We start from the raw sequence: 19555 nt of genomic DNA, 5'->3' as shown, positions 1-19555 counted from the left end.
AGAGCTCAATCAAGCTCAGTCTGTCCTTAGGCCTACCAATGATTAGGAGTGTGCACACTTGTGTGTGCGAGTGCGTGTGTGGGTATGTGTGGGTGTGTGCATGTGTGTGCATGTGTGTGCATTTGTGCAGCTGTGTGACTGTGTGTGTGTGTGTGTTTGTGTGTGTCCCTCCAGCCTGCTCTGGAGGGTATCCCAAGGCAGGGACAAGCCTGGCTATGGAGCTGCACTGTTACTAACCACAGGGTTTCCACCTGCAACACCTAACATGGGGCACTGACCTCAAGGTCAAAGTGTCTACTCTGCAGCTAGCTGATGCCCACCTCTACAGTTGAGGCATCATTGCCGTGGGCATGTGCGGGTGTGCACATGACAGTGCTCAGTGGTGCCTTGGGCACCATAAAGGTCACACATGGATAGCCTGCAGGGGCCAGTCTCACTAAGTAGGACTGGTAGAGTGGGCCTGGGGGAGGGGAGGTCAGCTTTCAGAGGATGATGTTCTTGAGGCAGAGCTAAGTGGAAGGAATGCTGATCAGCAGGCTGAGTGTGGACACGGGGCTTGGAGGAACAACATATACACAGGCTTTTCCATGCTTGTGTACGGCCCAGCCCTAACTCTCAGCTCCAAATCTCTGGTGATTAAAAGGGCTTTTGCTTATGACAGTCCCCGTAGGGAAAGAAAGCGCTTTATCTGACCAGTTCGAAGGTCAGAGAAGAACCCATGAAACCCTTTGTCAGGAAGCAGAAATAGTGGGAGTAAAATCCATGGTCATCATCACGCTAAGAGGCCACATGGTGGCTGTTCCCCATGGACAGTAGTGTAGGTGCCTCCGAACGAGCTGCAGTATAAAAAGGTCAAGAAACTTGTGAAGGATTACGTAGCTAAGCAAACATGGAGATGGCGATGGAACAGCTCAGGAGTGTCAAGTAAATGAATAAGTTAGTTTGGTGAGAAATTAGCAAAGTTATGAGCAACACTAAATGGACTTAACAGGCTGTATTTAAACACACACACACACACACACAAATAATATAAGAAAAAAAAGTCATAATTTGAGAGGGACTTGGGGGACATGGGAGGAATTGCAGGGGGGAGAGGGATGGGAATTATGTAAATACAGAACCGAAATAAGAAATTCTCAAAAAAATTTTTTTAATTTATATTTAAGGAAAAGAAACAGCATGGTGGCACACGCCTGTAATCCCAACACTCAGAAGACAGAAGCAGGTGGATCCCTGTAAGTTAGAGGCCAGCCTGGTCTACAAAGCAGGTCAAGGACAGCCAGAGCTACACAGAGAAACCCTGTCTTAAAAAAAAAAAATTTAAGAAAAAGAAAAAGAGAAGCCGGGTATGGTGGCACATGCCTTTAATCCCAGTGCTCGGGAGGTAGAGGCAGGTGGATCACTGTGAGTTCAAGGCCAGCCTGGTCTACAAAAGTGAGTTGAGGGCTACACAGAGAAACCCTGTCTTGGGAAAAAAAAAAAAAGAAAAAGAAGGGCAAATTAGCTAAATTAACAGCTGGTTAGATTGGAGAGGGATGGCCACAAAGGGTCTATACTGTGCCACAAGAGTGTAGGCAGGGCAATGTAAATACCAAAAGAGATGGGTCCTGCACAGTACTGATCCCAAGAAATGCCATCTCTACAGAGTAATATTCCCACCTAGCTGTTCAAAAACCTCCAGATACACCATTAACTCAGTGAACTGGCAGGCAGTCCAGAATGGAGCATGGTCCCCACCATCTGCTTTGCTCACCTTTCTCGGAGGAATGTACAACAAGCGTCTTTGATGCTCTGCAGCTGCAGGAAGCTTGCTCCCATCAGCAGTGACTGCACATTTTGTTGGTCTATGGCAAGGTTGCCATTATAGGCGAAGTTGATGAGAGCCTCCAGGGCACTAGAAGGAAGAGGAAAAGCACAGGCAGCTCTTCAGAGACCAGCCTTGGCCCACAGGGCGCTCGGCCCAAACTGAACTGACATTACTGCCTATGGTGGTTTGAATAAGAACGGCCCCACAGGTCCATAGGTTTGAGTGCTTGGCCATCAGGGAGTGGCACTACTTGAGAAGGATTAGAGGGTGTGGCCCTGTTGGAGGAAGTGTATCATCGGGGGAGGGCTTTGGGGTTTCAAAAGTCTTCCTCTTCCTGCTGTCTGCAGACCCGGATGGATGTAGCATGTCTGCCTGGTGCCACCATGCTCCTGCCAGAGAATGGACTAAACCACTGAAATTGTAATAAGCCCCAATTAAATGCTTTCTTTTATAAGAGTGGTGGTGGCCATGGTGCCTCTTCACAGCAATAGAGCAGTGATGGAAAAAACTACCTGAAGAATAGACGAGCCCTGTTCAAAAATTCATCTAGAGGCTGGAGAGATGACTCTACGGAAGAGTGCTTATTACGGCTGGGCATTGTGGCACACACCTTTAATCCCAGCACTTAGGAGGCAGAGGTGGGCAGATTGATGTGAGTTTGAGGCCAGCCTGGTCTACCAAGAGAGTTCTAGGATAGCCAGGGCTACACAGAGAAACCCTGTCTTGAAAAAACAAAACAAAACAGAAAACCATCAAACATTAAAGCCGGGTATGATGGTGTACATGTAGAATCTCAACACCAGGGAGGCCGTGGCCAGAGGATTTCTGCTGAGCTGAAGGCTAGTCTGGGCTATACATAACAAGACTCTGTCTCAAAAACCAAGCCAGCAAGCACACGGAGCCCCATCACCTCGCTTACCCGCCTGCTCATTACCTACAGTGTGTGTGGAGCTGCCCTATCACATCACGTGCTCTATGCTTTATACGATCCAAAGCTCAGGTTGAAACTGGCCACGGCAAGCCTAGTGGTGGGGTTTGGTACCTTGGGTCCATTCCTTGCATCACAATCTCGTCCTGCTTGCACTCCATCATGTCATTCGTAAACATAGCGTGGAAGTATGGGATGGAGGCGGCTAAGACGATCCGGTGAGCACTGAACTTGTGGTCCCCGATCTGTGGGCCAAAGAAAACACAAAGACAAATACTGAAGAACACAAGTGTAAAAGCCCAATCCTGCCCTTCCAGAACTGACTGTGGTGACAAGGGAGCAATCCCAGGCGTGACAGACAAGGCTTATCATCGAGACTCTGAGTACTTAAAACTAAATATACTTGGTTATTGGGGGGGGGGGGGAGAATGTAAACACAGTTTAATGAGCTGTGAAGGTGGTAAGACAAATATAAGCCTGGATGAATCAAGTACCAGGTTTTGTTTCCACGGCAGTCTTCAATGCACCCCTGACAACTCCTCCCATTAGTTAAAATACGCACTGCTTCAATACTTTATTGGAACTCGAGTTTTATTAAAAGGCAGAATAGAAAATGTCTCAAGCCTAAAAGCATATTTCCCAAGAAAAGCAGAAACAGTGACAGCAAGGGGAGAGGGACAGTCAGGCCTTACTTGAGCAGGGTGAGTGGGCGGATAGGCCTGAGGACACAGGGGCTGTGGGAGACGACAGGCAGCCCGTGCTGTGTCTGGGGGAAATCGCTGGGTAAAGCTAACAGGAATGACTTATGCTGCTGACAGGCTGGTCCAACAGGTCAGAGTTCATTTTTCTCATGGTCCAAAGGCCAGAGGTCATTTCTTTCCCCAATGTGCTCTTAGCTACTGAGCCATCTTTCCAGGCCTATTTGTTTTTGAGTCAGGGACTCACTATGTAGCCCTAGATGGCTCAGAACTTTCTATGTAAACCACTAACCTTGAACTTGCAGACGTCTGCCTGTCTGAGTGTTGGGATTAAAGGCATATATCACCATGCCCAGCTCTAATGGATTTTTAAAAATATTTATTTAAAAAAGAGTTTTGCCAGCCAGGTAGTGGTGGTACACACCTTTAGTCCCAACACTTGGGAGGCAGAGGCAGGTGAATCTATGTAAGTTTGAGGCCAGACTGGTCTACAGATTGAGTTCCAGGACAGCCAAGGCTACATAGAGAAACCCTGTCTCAAATAACAAGAACAACAAAGCCAAAAGTACTCTTCCAGAATTTAAAATAATGTTTCCAGATTGATAAGGCAGATAAGAACACTGGGATCAAAGGAGTGTTTCATACTGCCCAACTTGGAAAAATATTTTCATAGCATTTCTTTTATTTTTCTTTTTATGTGTGGGTATATATGTAATGTATATGTGTATGTCTAGGTGTGTTTGACCATGTATACACATGTAGAAAACGGACGTTGGCAGTGGATGGCTTCCTAGACTGTTCTTCATCAGCTTTTTTGAGACTGACCCTTTTAATGAATTGGAAGTTATTGATCCAGCTAGTGTGGTTGGCCAGAGCCATGGGGATCTTCCTGCCTCTGCCCCTAGCACAGCGTTACAGATGTGCACTGCCACCCTGGCAGTGCTGGAGATGCACACTGACGTCCTAGCATAGGGTTACAGATGTGCACTGCCACCCTGGAGTGCTGGAGATGCACACTGACGTCCTAGCATAGGGTTACAGATGTGCACTGCCACCCTGGAGTGCTGGAGATGCACACTGACATCATAGCATAGGGTTACAGATGTACACTGCCACCCTGGCAGTGCTGGAGATGCACACTGACGTCATAGCATAGGGTTACAGATGTGCACTGCCACCCTGGAGTCCTGGAGGTGCACACTGACGTCCTAGCATAGGGTTACAGATGTACACTGCCACCCTGGAGTGCTGGAGGTGCACACTGACGTCCTAGCATAGCGTTACAGATGTGCACTGCCACCCTGGAGTCCTGGAGGTGCACACTGACGTCCTAGCATAGGGTTACAGATGTGCACTGCCACCCTGGCAGTGCTGGAGATGCACACTGACGTCCTAGCATAGCGTTACAGATGTGCACTGCCACCCTGGAGTGCTGGAGGTGCACACTGACGTCCTAGCATAGGGTTACAGATGTGCACTGCCACTCTGGCAGTGCTGGAGATGCACACTGACGTCCTAGCATAGGGTTACAGATGTGCACTGCCACCCTGGAGTGCTGGAGATGCACACTGACGTCCTAGCATAGGGTTACAGATGTGCACTGCCACCCTGGCAGTGCTGGAGGTGCACACTGACGTCCTAGCATAGGGTTACAGATGTGCACTGCCACCCTGGCAGTGCTGGAGATGCACACTGATGTCCTAGCATAGGGTTACAGATGTGCACTGCCACCCTGGCAGTGCTGGAGATGCACACTGATGTCCTAGCATAGCGTTACAGATGTGCACTGCCACCCTGGAGTGCTGGAGATGCACACTGACGTCCTAGCATAAGGTTACAGATGTACACTGCCACCCTGGCAGTGCTGGAGGTGCACACTGACGTCCTAGCATAGGGTTACAGATGTGCACTGCCACCCTGGCAGTGCTGGAGGTGCACACTGACGTCCTAGCATAGCGTTACAGATGTACACTGCCACCCTGGAGTGCTGGAGGTGCACACTGACGTCCTAGCATAGCGTTACAGATGTACACTGCCACCCTGGAGTGCTGGAGATGCACACTGACGTCCTAGCATAGGGTTACAGATGTGCACTGCCACCCTGGAGTGCTGGAGGTGCACACTGATGTCCTAGCATAGCGTTACAGATGTACACTGCCACCCTGGAGTGCTGGAGGTGCACACTGACGTCCTAGCATAGGGTTACAGATGTGCACTGCCACCCTGGCAGTGCTGGAGGTGCACACTGACGTCCTAGCATAGGGTTACAGATGTGCACTGCCACCCTGGCAGTGCTGGAGGTGCACACTGACGTCCTAGCATAGCGTTACAGATGTACACTGCCACCCTGGCAGTGCTGGAGATGCACACTGATGTCCTAGCATAAGGTTACAGATGTACACTGCCACCCTGGCAGTGCTGGAGGTGCACACTGACGTCCTAGCATAGGGTTACAGATGTGCACTGCCACCCTGGCAGTGCTGGAGGTGCACACTGACGTCCTAGCATAGCGTTACAGATGTACACTGCCACCCTGGAGTGCTGGAGGTGCACACTGACGTCCTAGCATAGCGTTACAGATGTGCACTGCCACCCTGGAGTGCTGGAGATGCACACTGACGTCCTAGCATAGGGTTACAGATGTGCACTGCCACCCTGGAGTGCTGGAGATGCACACTGACGTCCTAGCATAGGGTTACAGATGTACACTGCCACCCTGGAGTGCTGGAGATGCACACTGACGTCCTAGCATAGGGTTACAGATGTACACTGCCACCCTGGCAGTGCTGGAGGTGCACACTGACGTCCTAGCATAGGGTTACAGATGTACACTGCCACCCTGGAGTGCTGGAGGTGCACACTGATGTCCTAGCATAGGGTTACAGATGTGCACTGCCACCCTGGAGTGCTGGAGATGCACACTGATGTCCTAGCATAGGGTTACAGATGTGCACTGCCACCCTGGAGTGCTGGAGGTGCACACTGATGTCCTAGCATAGGGTTACAGATGTGCACTGCCACCGTGGAGTGCTGGAGATGCACACTGACGTCCTAGCATAGCGTTACAGATGTACACTGCCACCCTGGCAGTGCTGGAGGTGCACACTGAAGTCTTTATGATCGCACAGCATACATTTCACTCACCACGTCATCTCCCTGCCCCTCATACCACTTCCTTGTTTGTTCACTGTTTCATCATTCTGTGTGTAAGTGCTGGTATGCACATGCCACAGCACATGTGTGGAGGTCAGAGGACAGCTTTCAGGAATCAGTTCTCTCTTTCTACCTTGGGTTTTAAGCATCACAACACTCAGGTGGTCGGGCTTGTGTTATAAGCATCTGACGGTGAGCCATCTTGCCAGCCTCTCAGGCCATTCCCTTAATAGTTTCCTCCATTTTCTAGTGCTGTGCATGTGTTCGTTAATGTGGGCACATGTGTGTGGAAGCCAGAGGTCAATGCCAGGTACCTTCCTTAATCACTGTGTATGTGTTCATGTATATATGTGTGTGTGTGTGTGTGTGTGTGTGTGTGTGTGTGTGTGTGTGTGTGTGTGTGTGTGTAGCCAAAGGTTGATGCTGAGTGGCCTTTTTTTGGTTTTTGGAGACAGGGTTTCTCTGGATAGCCTTGACTGTCCTGGACTTGCGTTAAACTCACAGACATCTGCCTTCCTCTGCCTCCCAAAGTGCTGGGATTACAGGTGTGTGCCACCATGCCTGGCTATTGGATGTCACCTTATTTTTTGACAGTCTTTCTTATGGAACTTGGAGTTCACAGATCCAGCTAGACTACCTAGCCGGCAAGCTCCAAGGATCACCCTGTTTCTGCTTCTCCTGCACTGGAACTGCATTTGAACATACACCGCAGTGCACTTAGAGAGGACAGGAAACAAAACAAACGCTACAAAACTATTCTTTTCCCTCAAAATCCCACGTATTGGATTTAAAGAATCTCATCACCAGGCAGAGCCTTTAGTCAACACAGGTTTTATTTTTTGCTTTAATTTTGTAGTGCTGAGTGAACTCAGAGTCTCTCGCATGCCAGGTAAGCACTGTAGCACTGACCTACATCTGCAACCTAAGCTGAGGGCTTGCTGTGTTGCTCAGGCTAGCCTTGAACCTCCTGTTACACCTACATGCCACCACGTTCAACCTTGCTCTTTAATATTTATTTGTCAGTGAGGCAGAATGGGTTTTATGCTTTGCCTCCTTAGGTTTGTGTGTGTGTGTGTGTGTGTGTGTGTGCGCGTGTGCGTGTGTGTAAAAGAATCTCCTAGAGCCAAGGATGGCCTTGGACTCCTGATCCTTGTCTCCACCTCCCAAGTGCAGGATTACAGGCGTGCACCACCACCACTCACAATTCAAAGGAACAGTATGTTTGTGATTTCCCAAACTATGAATAGTGGAGCTACAGTGTATGTGCACATAGGTTACCCATTGGTTTTAGATCCTAGTCTCACTCTCCTTTGGGTAACTCCATCATTTCTTTTAATTTTCCAAACAGCACATTGACAAGCATGGGAACTGGAGGTTCTTCAGGCTCAGTCTTCAGGGTATATTATGGCAAAGCTTCCCTCAGACACTCAAGGAGTGTCCACTCTTTGTATAAGTCAAGGCAGGAATGTCTGCTGTGGCTTTGTTAGAAGTGGTTTAGAATTTCTAGCTTCAGTTCCCTTAGAAGCTGCTAAGAGGATCAAACACTCAGCACCATCCCATGCACATCTTTAAGCATGTGCTCCAGCTGGCAGCCATGGCAGGCAAGTTCTAATTACAGATTATTTTTAGAGCATTTTTTTTTCTTCTGGTGTTGGGGATTGAACCTGGAGCCTTATACATGCCAGGCAAGTACTCTACCACTGAGCTATATCACCAGCCTAGTAGTAGGGTTTTGAGGCCAGATTGGACTATATATGTAGTACATTCCAGAAATTGTTTCAGCTATGTGGTAAGATCCTGTCTCAAAAAAATCCAGGAGCAAGCCAGGAATGCCTTTAATCCCAGCACTCGGGAGGCAAGGCAGGAGTATCTTAACTCTGTGAGTTCCAGGCCAGCCTGGTCTACAAAATGAGTCCAGGATAGTCAAGGCTACACAGAGAGAGCCTGTTTCAAAAAAAAAAAAAATTATAAGAAGCAGTTTTCATTGTAATCCCAGGTGTGGGGCTACGGGGCTGCTTTGAACTGTCTGCAGCAGCTGACTATGATTTGCCTCGTGCTGTAGCAGAGGCGTGGTTTTGCCAGCTGTGGATAGTTTCTGCTATTGTGTGACATTTGGAATTCTGGGAACTTTTCAGAGGTCCCAAGAGGTGAGGTTGGTGGTTGTTGATCATGTAGGGGGGTTGGTTGCAGTTTGTTAGTAGTTGTCTCAAAGAAGAAATAAGAAAGAAATTAGATTCAGGAATCTCTCTCTCCCTCCCTCCTTTTTATGCTTCTTTCTCTCCTCTAGTGACAGGGGGTGAAACCAGGGCAGGGGGGATAAAGAGTGGGAAAAAGAAGAACCCACAAAGCAGCAAAGACAAGCAACATAAAAGCATCTGCACAGTTTGCAAAGTGGCTGTTGGCACACATCAAAGATATTTACGCAGCCTACAGACTGGTGTACATGTGGAGTTCAGAGACCTGAACCCTCTATCAGAGGTTCCTCCCTGGTTAGTGCAGTTGGAGACTGTGAGTAAACCAAATCCATCTGGACCACCTGCTGGTCTCCCTCAGATTGGTTTTTACACACATAAACTTTGCTAGATTTCCTCCTTGGAAAGACAGGGAAACTACATTCCTAGTTCTGAACTGGTGGTGTCTTAATATCTACTCCGGCACGCAGTCCACACAACCAATTCTCCTTCCTGTTACAGAGAGGTGCAACTCAACATTCAGCCGGCTGGGTACTCAGGTGGGAAGGACGGAGGGGCAGAACCTGAGTTGGGAGACAGGAGTTCCTAAAGAAAACAAGGGGTACACTCAGACCAGATGTCTTTGATGGGAACATCTTGATACTATTGCTTGAATGAGCTCACAATGAACACGAGTGAAACAAACTGTTATGTGCCTCATTAACGTAGGCATAATAAGCACCCTTGGGGTCAGTGGGGTTAAGACTGAGCTTTTAGGCAGACACAAGGGATGCTGCTGATGCGTGACAAACAGCAATCCATAATTGTACTGAGGCATTGAGTCACACAGATTTAAGTTGGTGTTTAAGAATGAATCTAGCTGGGCGGTGGTGGTGCATGCCTTTAATTCCAGCACTGGGGAGGCAGAAGCAGGTGGATCCCTGTGAGTTCAAGGCCAGCCTGGTCTACAAAAGGAGTCCAGGACAGCCAAGGCTACACAGAGAAACCCTGTCTTGAAAAAAAAAAAAACCAACCAAAAAAGAATGAATCTATTCTATGAAGATACACCCTCACCAGGGCACGGTGGCCCACCCTCACCAGGGCACGGTGGCCCACCCTCACCAGGGCACGGTGGCACACCCTCACCAGGGCACGGTGGCCCACCCTCACCAGGGCATGGTGGCCCACCCTCACCAGGGCATGGTGGCACAAGCCTAGAATTCAACCTTAGCCCGGGAGGTGAAGGCCGGAGGATCAGGAGCTCAACCCTGACCTTGGGCACACAGCAAGTCTGAGGCCAGCTTAAGCTATAGGACTGCAAAGACCTAGGCATGAAACCAGGTTTTTGTAGTGCATACCTGTAATTTTCATGCTCAGGAGGCTAAGACAAGAGTATTGCCACAAGTTCAAGACCAGCCTGTATTCTCAGCGACTTGGAAGGCTATAAGGATAACTTGAGCCCAAGAGTTTGAAACTGTCCTGGTAACCCAGGTAGCACAAGACTCAAATCAAAACAAAACAACAAAACGAAGCTTAACTAAGTGGCACAGGCCTGTAATCTTAGTACTCAGGAGTTTGAAGCAAGAAGATGGCAAACCAAAGCCTGGTTTGAGCTACACAGAAAGTTCAAGGCCAGCCAGGGCAACGTGCAGAGACCTTATCTCAACCTGACATGTAAAAAAGACAGCTGATGACATAGCTTAATGTCCAGGAGCAGACATACGCACAAACACGCGTGAGTCAATACTTAAATGCGAAGCTGCATGGATAGATTAAACTTTAAAAGTAAGCTAGGAGCCAGGCACGTGCCTCCCAGCACTCGGGAGGCAGAGGCAGGCTGATCACTGTGAGTTCGAGGCCAGCCTGGTCTACAAAGTAAGTCCAGGACAGCCAAGGCTACACAGAGAAACCCTGCATCAAAAAACAAAACAAAACAAAACAAAACCCCAAAACAAACAACAACAATGACAGATATTCTTGAGGCAAATTGCCAGGTTCAAATCTAGGTCCTGCCACCTAGTTACATCTACACGTATTAATTATTCATTTGTAAAATATAGAAAACAGCACCTCTCTCAGTGGTTGTTGTATTAAATTAGCTAGCGTCTGCAAAACATTTTAAACAATGTACACCACTGCTTGATAAATAAACTAAAAGGATGTTTTATGAAAGTTATGACTTTCATGGGGAAGTTGTCAAACTGTGTCCCGAGCGTCAAATCTGCCCTGCCTCCTGTTTCAGTGTGGCCTGAGTAAAGAGCAGCTTTCTAGACTTTTAAGTAGCTAGGAGTAAAAACTAAAAGAAGACCAACACCCCAGGAAGCTGTGATGTGGACACGAAGCGTGGCCCGCGGCGCGTGTGGAGGCTTGGTCTTGAGCTCATGGTGCTTTCTGGAAAGGTTCCGGAAGTTGAGATGAGGCCTAGCTGGAGGAAGTGTGCACAGGAGAGTGTTCCTAGGGACAGTGTCTTGCCCTGGCCCCTTCCACTTCCTGCTTCCTGTGTACCATGGGGTGAGTGGCACTCTCTCATCACCATGATGGACTAAACCCACCTCTCTCAAGTTGCTGCTGTAGGTGTTTTGTCACAGCAATGAAAAACCTGACACACTGGATGCCAAAGCAGAAAGCAATTCAAATTTCAGTGTCCATATATGGTCCGCATGTGCTCATACCGTTGGTTTTTTCCTGTGTGGTCTTATACACACCACACAGGCACTCCGCAAACTGGCAAAGCTCAGTAGCTGTGAGTGGCCATTGGTTTATAAAGCCAAAAATAGTTACTATCCGCCCTTTTATAGAAAGCATTTGCTCCAGAGTCACAGGGAACAGACACCAAGAGGGAAGTGAAAAGAGGAAGTGGTGATCCTTATTTAAGATCCTCAGCCCTGGGCACTCCTCCCTTAGGACCTCTCTGCACTGTAGTTTTCCTTGGTTTCCCTTAATAAATTATATGTGCTCTGCTAAAAACAAACTAATACCCCTAACCTCATCCCACTTTCCTGCTGGTGTCATGGACTCTTTTAGCTAAATCAGCAAAAATCATCTGTAGTCTGTGGAATTTTACTCTGACTTTACATAAAATGCCTGTTTCTTTGTGAAGGCAAATAAGCTGAGCCTGAAATAAAGGCACTTATACCTAGACGTGCCGTTTTGTCTAACATTCTCACGTGGCCCGAGCTGGCCTTGAACTCGCTGTGTAACTGAGGCCAACATGGATTTTGCGTTCTCCTGCTTCAGCCTCCCAAGTGCCAGGATTATAGGTGTTACCACCGTGCCTTTGTTTTTTGAGACAGGGTCTTGCTATACGGCCCTAGCTGGCCTACAAACTCTAGGCTAGGCTACCTTCAACTCACAGTAATCCTCCTGCTTCAGTCTTCCAAGCACTAGGATTATGGGTATGTGTCACCATAGTCAGTTCAATGTTTTCCAGCCTTTTTACAAACTCTGTGTATGCGCACATCAATGCAGATGTCCACAGTGGCTAGAGCCATCGTTCCCCCTGGAGCTGGAGTTAACGGTAGTTGTGAGTCACCTGATGTGGCTGCTGGGAACTGAACTCAGGTCCTCTGCAAGAGTAGCACACGTTCAACCTCTGCCCATCTCTCTACTCCTATTACAGTTTCTTTTTATTTTTTAAATGCTATAGTATTGAGCCTGAATATGTATGGCAGCAAACAGGCAAGGCATTCAGGAACGTTTCTTTCTTTCTTTCTTTTTGGGGAGGGCGGCTTTTCAAGACAGGGTTTTTCTGTGTCTTGACTATCCTGGACTCACTTTGTAGACCAGGCTGGCCTTGAACTTACAGCGATCCGCCTGCCTCTGCCTCCTGAGTGCTGGGTCTAAAGGTGTGCGCCACCAGGCCCAGCCTCAGGCACAGTTCTATCTTTAATTCCTGCTCCTATCTTGTCAGTGCTGAGGCGTGACCCAGGAACATGCTAGGCACCATTCCTATCACTGACCACAAGCCTGAAATTTACTTTTGGGGGGCGGGGGCTGGAGATATGGCTTACCAGTTAAGAGCATTGCCTGCATTCCAAAGGTCCTGAGTTCAATTCCCAGCAACCACATGGTGGCTCACAACCATCTATAATGAGACCTGGCGCTCTCTTGTGGCGTGCAGGCATACATGCAGGCCAAACATTGTATACATAATAAATAAATAAATCTTTTTTTAAAAAATTTACTTTTTTGCTTGTGTTGTGCTGGAAATCAAACCTATGAACTTGCATACACTAAGTAGCCACTCTGTAACTGAACTACATCTCTGTAATCTTGAGGTAACACAGCTTCTTTGGGAAGCCTTAAGTTTTTCTCTTAAACTTCAGACCGGGGCATATATTGCTCTTACAAAGGGCCTGAGTTTGGTTCCCAGCACGCACGTCAGGTGAATTCACAACTGTCTGTTTTCCAGCTTCTAGGGATCTGACCACCTAGTCCAGCCCGAGTAGTGCACTCATATGTAGATACACACAAATACAAATAATATTTAAAATCCAAAAGACAAGCCGGGCCTGGTGGCGCATGCCTGTAAACCTAGCACTTGGGGAGACAGAGGCAGGTAAATCACTGTGGGTTTGGGATCAGCCTCAGCCTGCTCTATAAAGCGAGTTCAGGACAGCCAAGGCTACACAGAGAAACTCTGTCTTAAAACAAAACCAAAAAAACAAAAACAAAAACAAAAAGCCAGGCATGGTAGTGCACATCTTTAATCCCAGCACTCAGAAATCAGAGTCAGGCGGATTGCTGTGAGTTCGAGGCCAGCCTGGTCTACAAAGTCAGTTCAGGACAGCGAGGGCTACAGAGAAACCCTGTCTCAAATAACCAAAAAAAAAAAGCTAATTAAAAAAATTTTTTAAATTTTATCTTATGTACATTGGTGTGAGGGTGTCAGGGCCATTGGAACTGGAATTACAGACAGTTGTGAGCTGTCATGTGGGTGCTAGGAACTGAACCCGGGTCCTTTGGCAGAGCAGACAGCGCTCTTAACCACTGAGCCATCTCTCCAGCCCAAAAAAGCTAATCTTAAAGTGGCATGCCTGCTGTGAGTCCACTGATAACACTGTTAAATCAGAGATGAATAAGTGGAGCTGACTGTGATAGTGACCACCTGTAGTTCCAGACACACTGGATGAGGCAGGGGAATTACCTGAGCGTAGCAGGTAAAGACTGACTTGAACAACATAGCAAGGCATGAATGAAGCCAGAGAGAGAGCGGCTGGAGAAATGGCTTAGCGGCTACAGGCACTTGCTGCTCTTCCCAAAGAGCCAAGTTTGCTTCCCTGCACCCATGTTAGGCGGCTCACAGCCACCTGTAACTCCAGCTGCTGGCAATCATCTCCACCACGAGGGTCCCAGGGATGGAACTCAGGCTTTTCACCCTCTGAGCCACCCTGTCAGTGTAGCAGCAGCTGCTGGATGAGCACACTTAATATGTAACTGTGTCTGCTCATAGCAATTCCCACTATTTTGGCCCAAACTCAACCTACCCTACCTGTTCTACTGGGCTCTACCCACCCCCATATCTCTCCTTTAAGCTGCTGGAAAGTCCCAAAAAATGTCTCTGTCGACTTGCCTGGATCTTTATCTCCCAGCTTTCTGTTTAGCGAATTACTCCTCAGCTTTGGAGGTTCAGGTCAAATGCACCAAGGCCTCCTGGGATTTCTAGACCGTCAGTGCTCTCCGTCGTGCGGGAGTGGCACACACCATATTATCCCTTATGAATATCCCTGCAGCCGAGCTGAGCCTTCTCCCCACACAGGAAAGAGTGTAGATAGCCCATAACAGCCCACAGGGGGGTTTGTGTGTAACGAAGCCTAACGCTTGTTGTATAAAAAGGCCTGCATCTGAAATAAGTAATAGAGTTGTTAATAAACCATCTTTTAAAAAAAAATATTTTATTTTAGTTTTAATCTATGTGCATTGGTGTGAAAGTGTCAGATCTTGGAGTTACAGACAGTTTTGAGCTGCCATGTGGGTGCTGGGAATTGAACTCAGGTCTTTTAGAAGGGCAGGCAGTGCTCTTAACCACTGAGCCATCTCTCCAGCCCCAATAAACCATCTTTTTAACTGGCCTCTTCTGCTCCAGACTGGTGGAATCTTGCGAAGTCGGGAGTTACAGGAGGCATGGTGGAGGAAGTGCTGCTCTTCAACGCCATCTGAAACCTCAGTGGGCGTGGAAGGGCCAGGCTGCAGACAGCCTGAAGAAATCAAAGAGCTACCCCAGCTCCTTTGCTCAGGTGGGCTTCTAACAGGCTAGTTAGCACGTAAGAAACTGTCTGGGGAGAGCGGGAGGCCGTTTCTCTTAAGGGTTGGTAATCTGCCCACCAGCCCGGAACACTGTCCAGACGCAGAAACAAGACTAGCCCTCCGAACTCACAGGGCTGGGAACTGGAGGCGAGTGTCTTCAAATACACTAGGTTCAGCCTGAGGTGGTGTCAGTGTTTCAAAGTACATTCCACCAAAACTTGGGCGGGTGGGGCACTTGGGAGGCAGAGGCAGAAGCAGGTAGAGCTCTTAAGTTTAAGCTCGCCTGGTCTACAGAGCAGCCAGGGCTACACAGAGAAAGCCTGGCTAGAGAAAACGAATCACTAGTTGAGGAGGGCTGAGGTGGGTCCCTTAAGCTCTGCGTGTCTAACGGGCTTCAAAGCAATGCGGACGCCACTGGTCCAATGACAAGCGTTTAAAGGCACCTTCAACAGAAGGTGCAATAGGAGACGAGTGACTGATTACACAGGAAGGAAAGGGAGACTCACAGAGACCCACGGAGGCTGGGACAGGGCAAGAGAAGAAAACCAAGCGCAGGTCCCTTCCAAACAGAAACACATGGGTCGGGCAGGGAGAGAAGTGTGTGAACCTGTGACCACAGCCAACATAAACACAAGTGCAGAGTGCTTCAGGACCCAGTGGCTGCACACGCCTATGGTCACAACACTTGAGGGATGGTGGCAAGGTCATCTGTGACAGAGCTAGTTTGAGACCGGCCAGGGTGTATGAAACCTTGCCTCAAAAACAACCGTGGAGAGGGAAGGAAGGAGGGGAAGCTGCCATTGGGATGTAAAGTAAATTAATTAATTAATGGGGGAAAATGCGCAGAGCATGCTCTACAGGGTGGGTAAGGTTTGGTTGGTTTCTGTCTCCTTGAGAACAGATGAAGGGGCCCTGAAGCATGGACATGACCCTGCCCAACAGATGTGTCTGTCACTCCCAGAGCATGACAAACACAAGCCCTGGAGGATACACAGCACAGACCACAGCCAGCCAGTTACTGCAGGAGACTGTGGGCAACTAGTGAGGAAGAGCAAGAGGGGCAAGCGAGAGAGTCTGTGAGTACGGAAAACACAGCTGGCAGTACTAGAAAAGTCAGCAGGCTGCCAGCCAGCAGGTCCATCCTAAGGGCTGGCCTTACGATTACGATGAGTCAGCAGGGGCGGAGGAGGATTTTGATGAGCAGCTTAGAATAATGGAGCAGTCATTTCAATCAGCAGATCTTTACTAAATCCTCCCAGCTGCTAGCTGCCACCTGCCGCTTCTGCATTTCCCACTGCCTCTGGGCAGAGTGATAATCTATCAGTTTACCCAAAGTAAGGCAGAGGTACCTTAGAAGCACTGATTGTCCCTAGCTCTGCTCCACCCCCTGCTCCCCTCACAAGTCCATAACCTGATTTTCAGCATGCAGAAGAACACATTTTCCTGGGGTTGTGGGATTAGCTCAGTGGTAAAGAGCTTATGGCACAGTTACGAGGACCTGAGTTCAGATCCCAGCACCACCTAAAAACCAAGGTGAGGTGGCATGTGTCTGGAACCCTTTGGAGGAAGGCAGGAGGATCCTGGGAGCTGGGAGCTCACTGGTCATTCAGTCGAACCCAGGTAAGAAGCTCTAGGTTTGGGCTGGAGAGATGGCTCAGAGGTTAAGAGCACTGACTGCTCTTCAAAAGGTCATGAGTTCAATTCCCAGCAACCACACGGTGGCTCACCACCATCTATAACAAAACCTGGTACTCTCTTCTAGCCTGCAGGCAGAATGCTGTATACATAATAAATAAATTAATCTTTAAAAAAAAGAAGAAGAAGAAGAAAAAGAAGCTCCAGGTTCACTGAGAGAGCTTGTCTCAAAAACGTACGTAAAGAGCAGCTGAGAGAGATGTCCAGTGTTGGTCTCTGGTCTCCATATGCATGCACACACACAGGGACAGGTACAAATACACCGTACACCGGGCACACATGAATGAACGAAATGAAGTAAGTTAAAAACATAAGCAAATTGCCTTGAGTCAGGTGTGGTGGTTGTGAGTTCAAGGCCAGCCTGGTCGACAAAGTGAGTCCAGGACAGCCAAGGCTACACAGAGAAACCCTGTCTCAAAAAAAAAACAAAAAAACAAAAACAAACAAACAAAAAAAGTATTGCCTTCTAGCTCTGGTTATTACCACCATCTCCCCTGAACAAAAAAAAAAAAAAAAAAAAAAAAAAGGAAGTACAGGTAAAAACCTGTGCTCTCCTCATGGAGAAATCCTACCTTTTATTAGGTTTACCCCTAACACTCTGCCTTGACTCACAGGTAAGTATAATTACTGCATGGCTTCATTCATTTATTCATAAAGCTGTGGTGGTTTAAATAGGCGTGGCCCCCATAGACTCATGCTTCTGAATGTTTGACCCAGAGGGAGTGGCACTATTAGGAGGTGCGGCTTTGGTGGAAGAAGTGTGTCACTGTGGGGGCAGGCTGCCTGGGGATGAAGATAAATAACTCTCAGCTCCTTCTTGAGCACCAGGGCTGCCTGTTTCTCACCATGATGATAATGCACTAAACCTCTGAATTGTAAGCCAGCCCAATTAAGTGTTTTCATTTATAAGAGTTCCAACGGCTGGGCGGTGGTGGCGCACGCCTTTAATCCCAGCACTCAGGAGGCAGAGGCAGGTGGATCACTGTGAGTTCGAGGCCAGCCTGGTCTACAAAGAGTCCAGGACAGCCAAGGCTACACAGAGAAACCTTGTCTCCAAAAAGAAAGAAAGAAAGAAAAAAAAAGAGTTGCCATGGTCATGGCGTCTCTTCCCAGTAATAGAAACCCTGTGTCGCCTGTGCTGAAAATCATCCTGTAGACTAGGCTGGCCTTGAACTCACAGAGATCTACCTGCCTTTGCCTCCCAAGTGCTGGTATTAAAGGCATGCACCTGGAACTCTTTAATTAATTAATTAATTTGGTTTTTTGAGACAGGGTTTCTCTGTGTAGCCTCGGCTGTCCTGGACTCACTTTGTAGACCAGGCTGGCCTCAAAGATAGATCCACTTGCCTCTGCCTCCAGAGTGCTGGAATTAAAGGTGTGCGCCACCACACCTGGCCTGGAATTCTATTTTTATTTTATGTGTGTATGAGTATTTTGTCTGCATGCATGCCTGTGGACTATGCGCACGAGTGGGGTGTGCATGTGTGTATTCATGGGTGTGAGGTAAGAGAACAATCTTGGTGTCACTCCTCAGGTTGAGACTGTTTTTCACTGTTCTGGAACTTGCCAGATAGGCCAGTGAACCCCGGATATGCATCTGTCTCTGCCTTGCCGGTGCTGGGAGTACAGCACGCGCCACCTTGCCCAGCCTTTGGGTCTCATGCTTACAAGTCAAGCACTTTACAGCCGAACCATCTCCCTAGCCCCATTTCAAACACTTCTGCCTATAAATGCCTATTATTCTGCAAGTAGCTTGGCATCCTCAGTTTCAATTGAGACAGAAAGGGAGTTTGGTGCCTTTCATTAGCAATATGGAAATATTCAGCTTCTTGTGCTAATAGAGATATGACACTTTACTAACAAACTTCAAATTTTAATAGTAACTTCTCCTAGGTGGGTTATTCATCCACTGGCCAGAATAACAGAGTTGGGTTCACCTGCAGTAGCCTGGAAATTGAGAGTTTTTCATGAAGCCATCTTTACTGCTCTTCTTCCTGTGGCACTAGAGACAAAGCAGGCCTTTCTTATGCTGAGTGTTCCACAGTTGAACTCCATCCCTAGCGCCTCAGCCACACTGTTTAGTAAGAGATGCTTCCAATTCCTAGATACTGTATGTAGGGCTCACAGAGCAATTGTAACTAACCTACAAAGGTCCATCAAAACACACTGACGCCAATCAGCTAGAGGCAAACTGTGCTGCACACGTGCTTTTGCCAACAGCTTTATTAGAATGCAGCCATACCAGTTCTTTTTGTTTGTTTGTTTTTGTTTTTCAAGACAGGATTTCTCTGCGTAGTCTTGACTGTCCTGGACTAACTTTGTAGACCAGGCTGGCCTCAAACTCACAGCGGTCCGCCTGCCTCTGCCTCCCGAGTGCTGGGATTAAAGGCGTGCGCCACCACCACCGCCCGGCGCCATTCCAGTTCTTAAGTGTATCGTGCATAGCTGCCTTTCAAGCTATGAGGAGCCATGACTGAAACTTACCTACAAATCCCCACGTACTTACTGGGTTTGCTAATTTGTGGCTCACACACATTTCGATTCATTCATTTTGTTCCCAGCTAGAATAAATGACGCAGTCAGCTGCTTGGGCATTCTCTCTTCGGTCTTGCTGGCATATAAGCTAACCACAAAGAAGCTGGATGGCTCTATTCCAAAGAGACGAGAGTGCCAAACGTCAACAAGCTGAAAGTAGGAAGGTAGGGGCCATGCTTGTAATTTAGGAAAGTCTAGGAATCCACTTTTAAAATTTGTTTTATTTTGTCTTTTTTTTTTTTTTTTTTTTTTTTTTTTTGAGACAGGGTTTCTCTGTGAAGCGTTGGCTGTCCTGGACTCTGTAGATCAGGCTGGCCTAGAA

General features: G+C 48.0%; 1 protein-coding gene across 2 annotated transcripts in view; it reads right to left on the bottom strand.

Annotated features, from left to right (window-relative positions):
* KLHL18 (kelch like family member 18) overlaps positions 1 to 19555 on the bottom strand; it is a 47393-nt gene that overhangs the window by 21043 nt on the left and 6795 nt on the right. For both annotated transcript variants that reach the window (XM_084752678.1, XM_084752679.1), the window contains exons 2-3: positions 2850 to 2980; positions 1754 to 1894 (exon numbers count right to left, since the gene is read on the bottom strand). In XM_084752678.1, the coding sequence (XP_084608804.1) occupies positions 1754 to 1894; positions 2850 to 2980 (272 nt within the window). The remainder of the gene's footprint in view (positions 1 to 1753; positions 1895 to 2849; positions 2981 to 19555) is intronic.

This window comes from Acomys minous (assembly GCF_964271855.1).
Source record: "Acomys minous genome assembly, chromosome: 13".
Classification (NCBI taxonomy): Eukaryota; Metazoa; Chordata; class Mammalia; order Rodentia; family Muridae; genus Acomys; species Acomys minous.
This window is presented reverse-complemented; position numbering and strand designations above follow the sequence as displayed.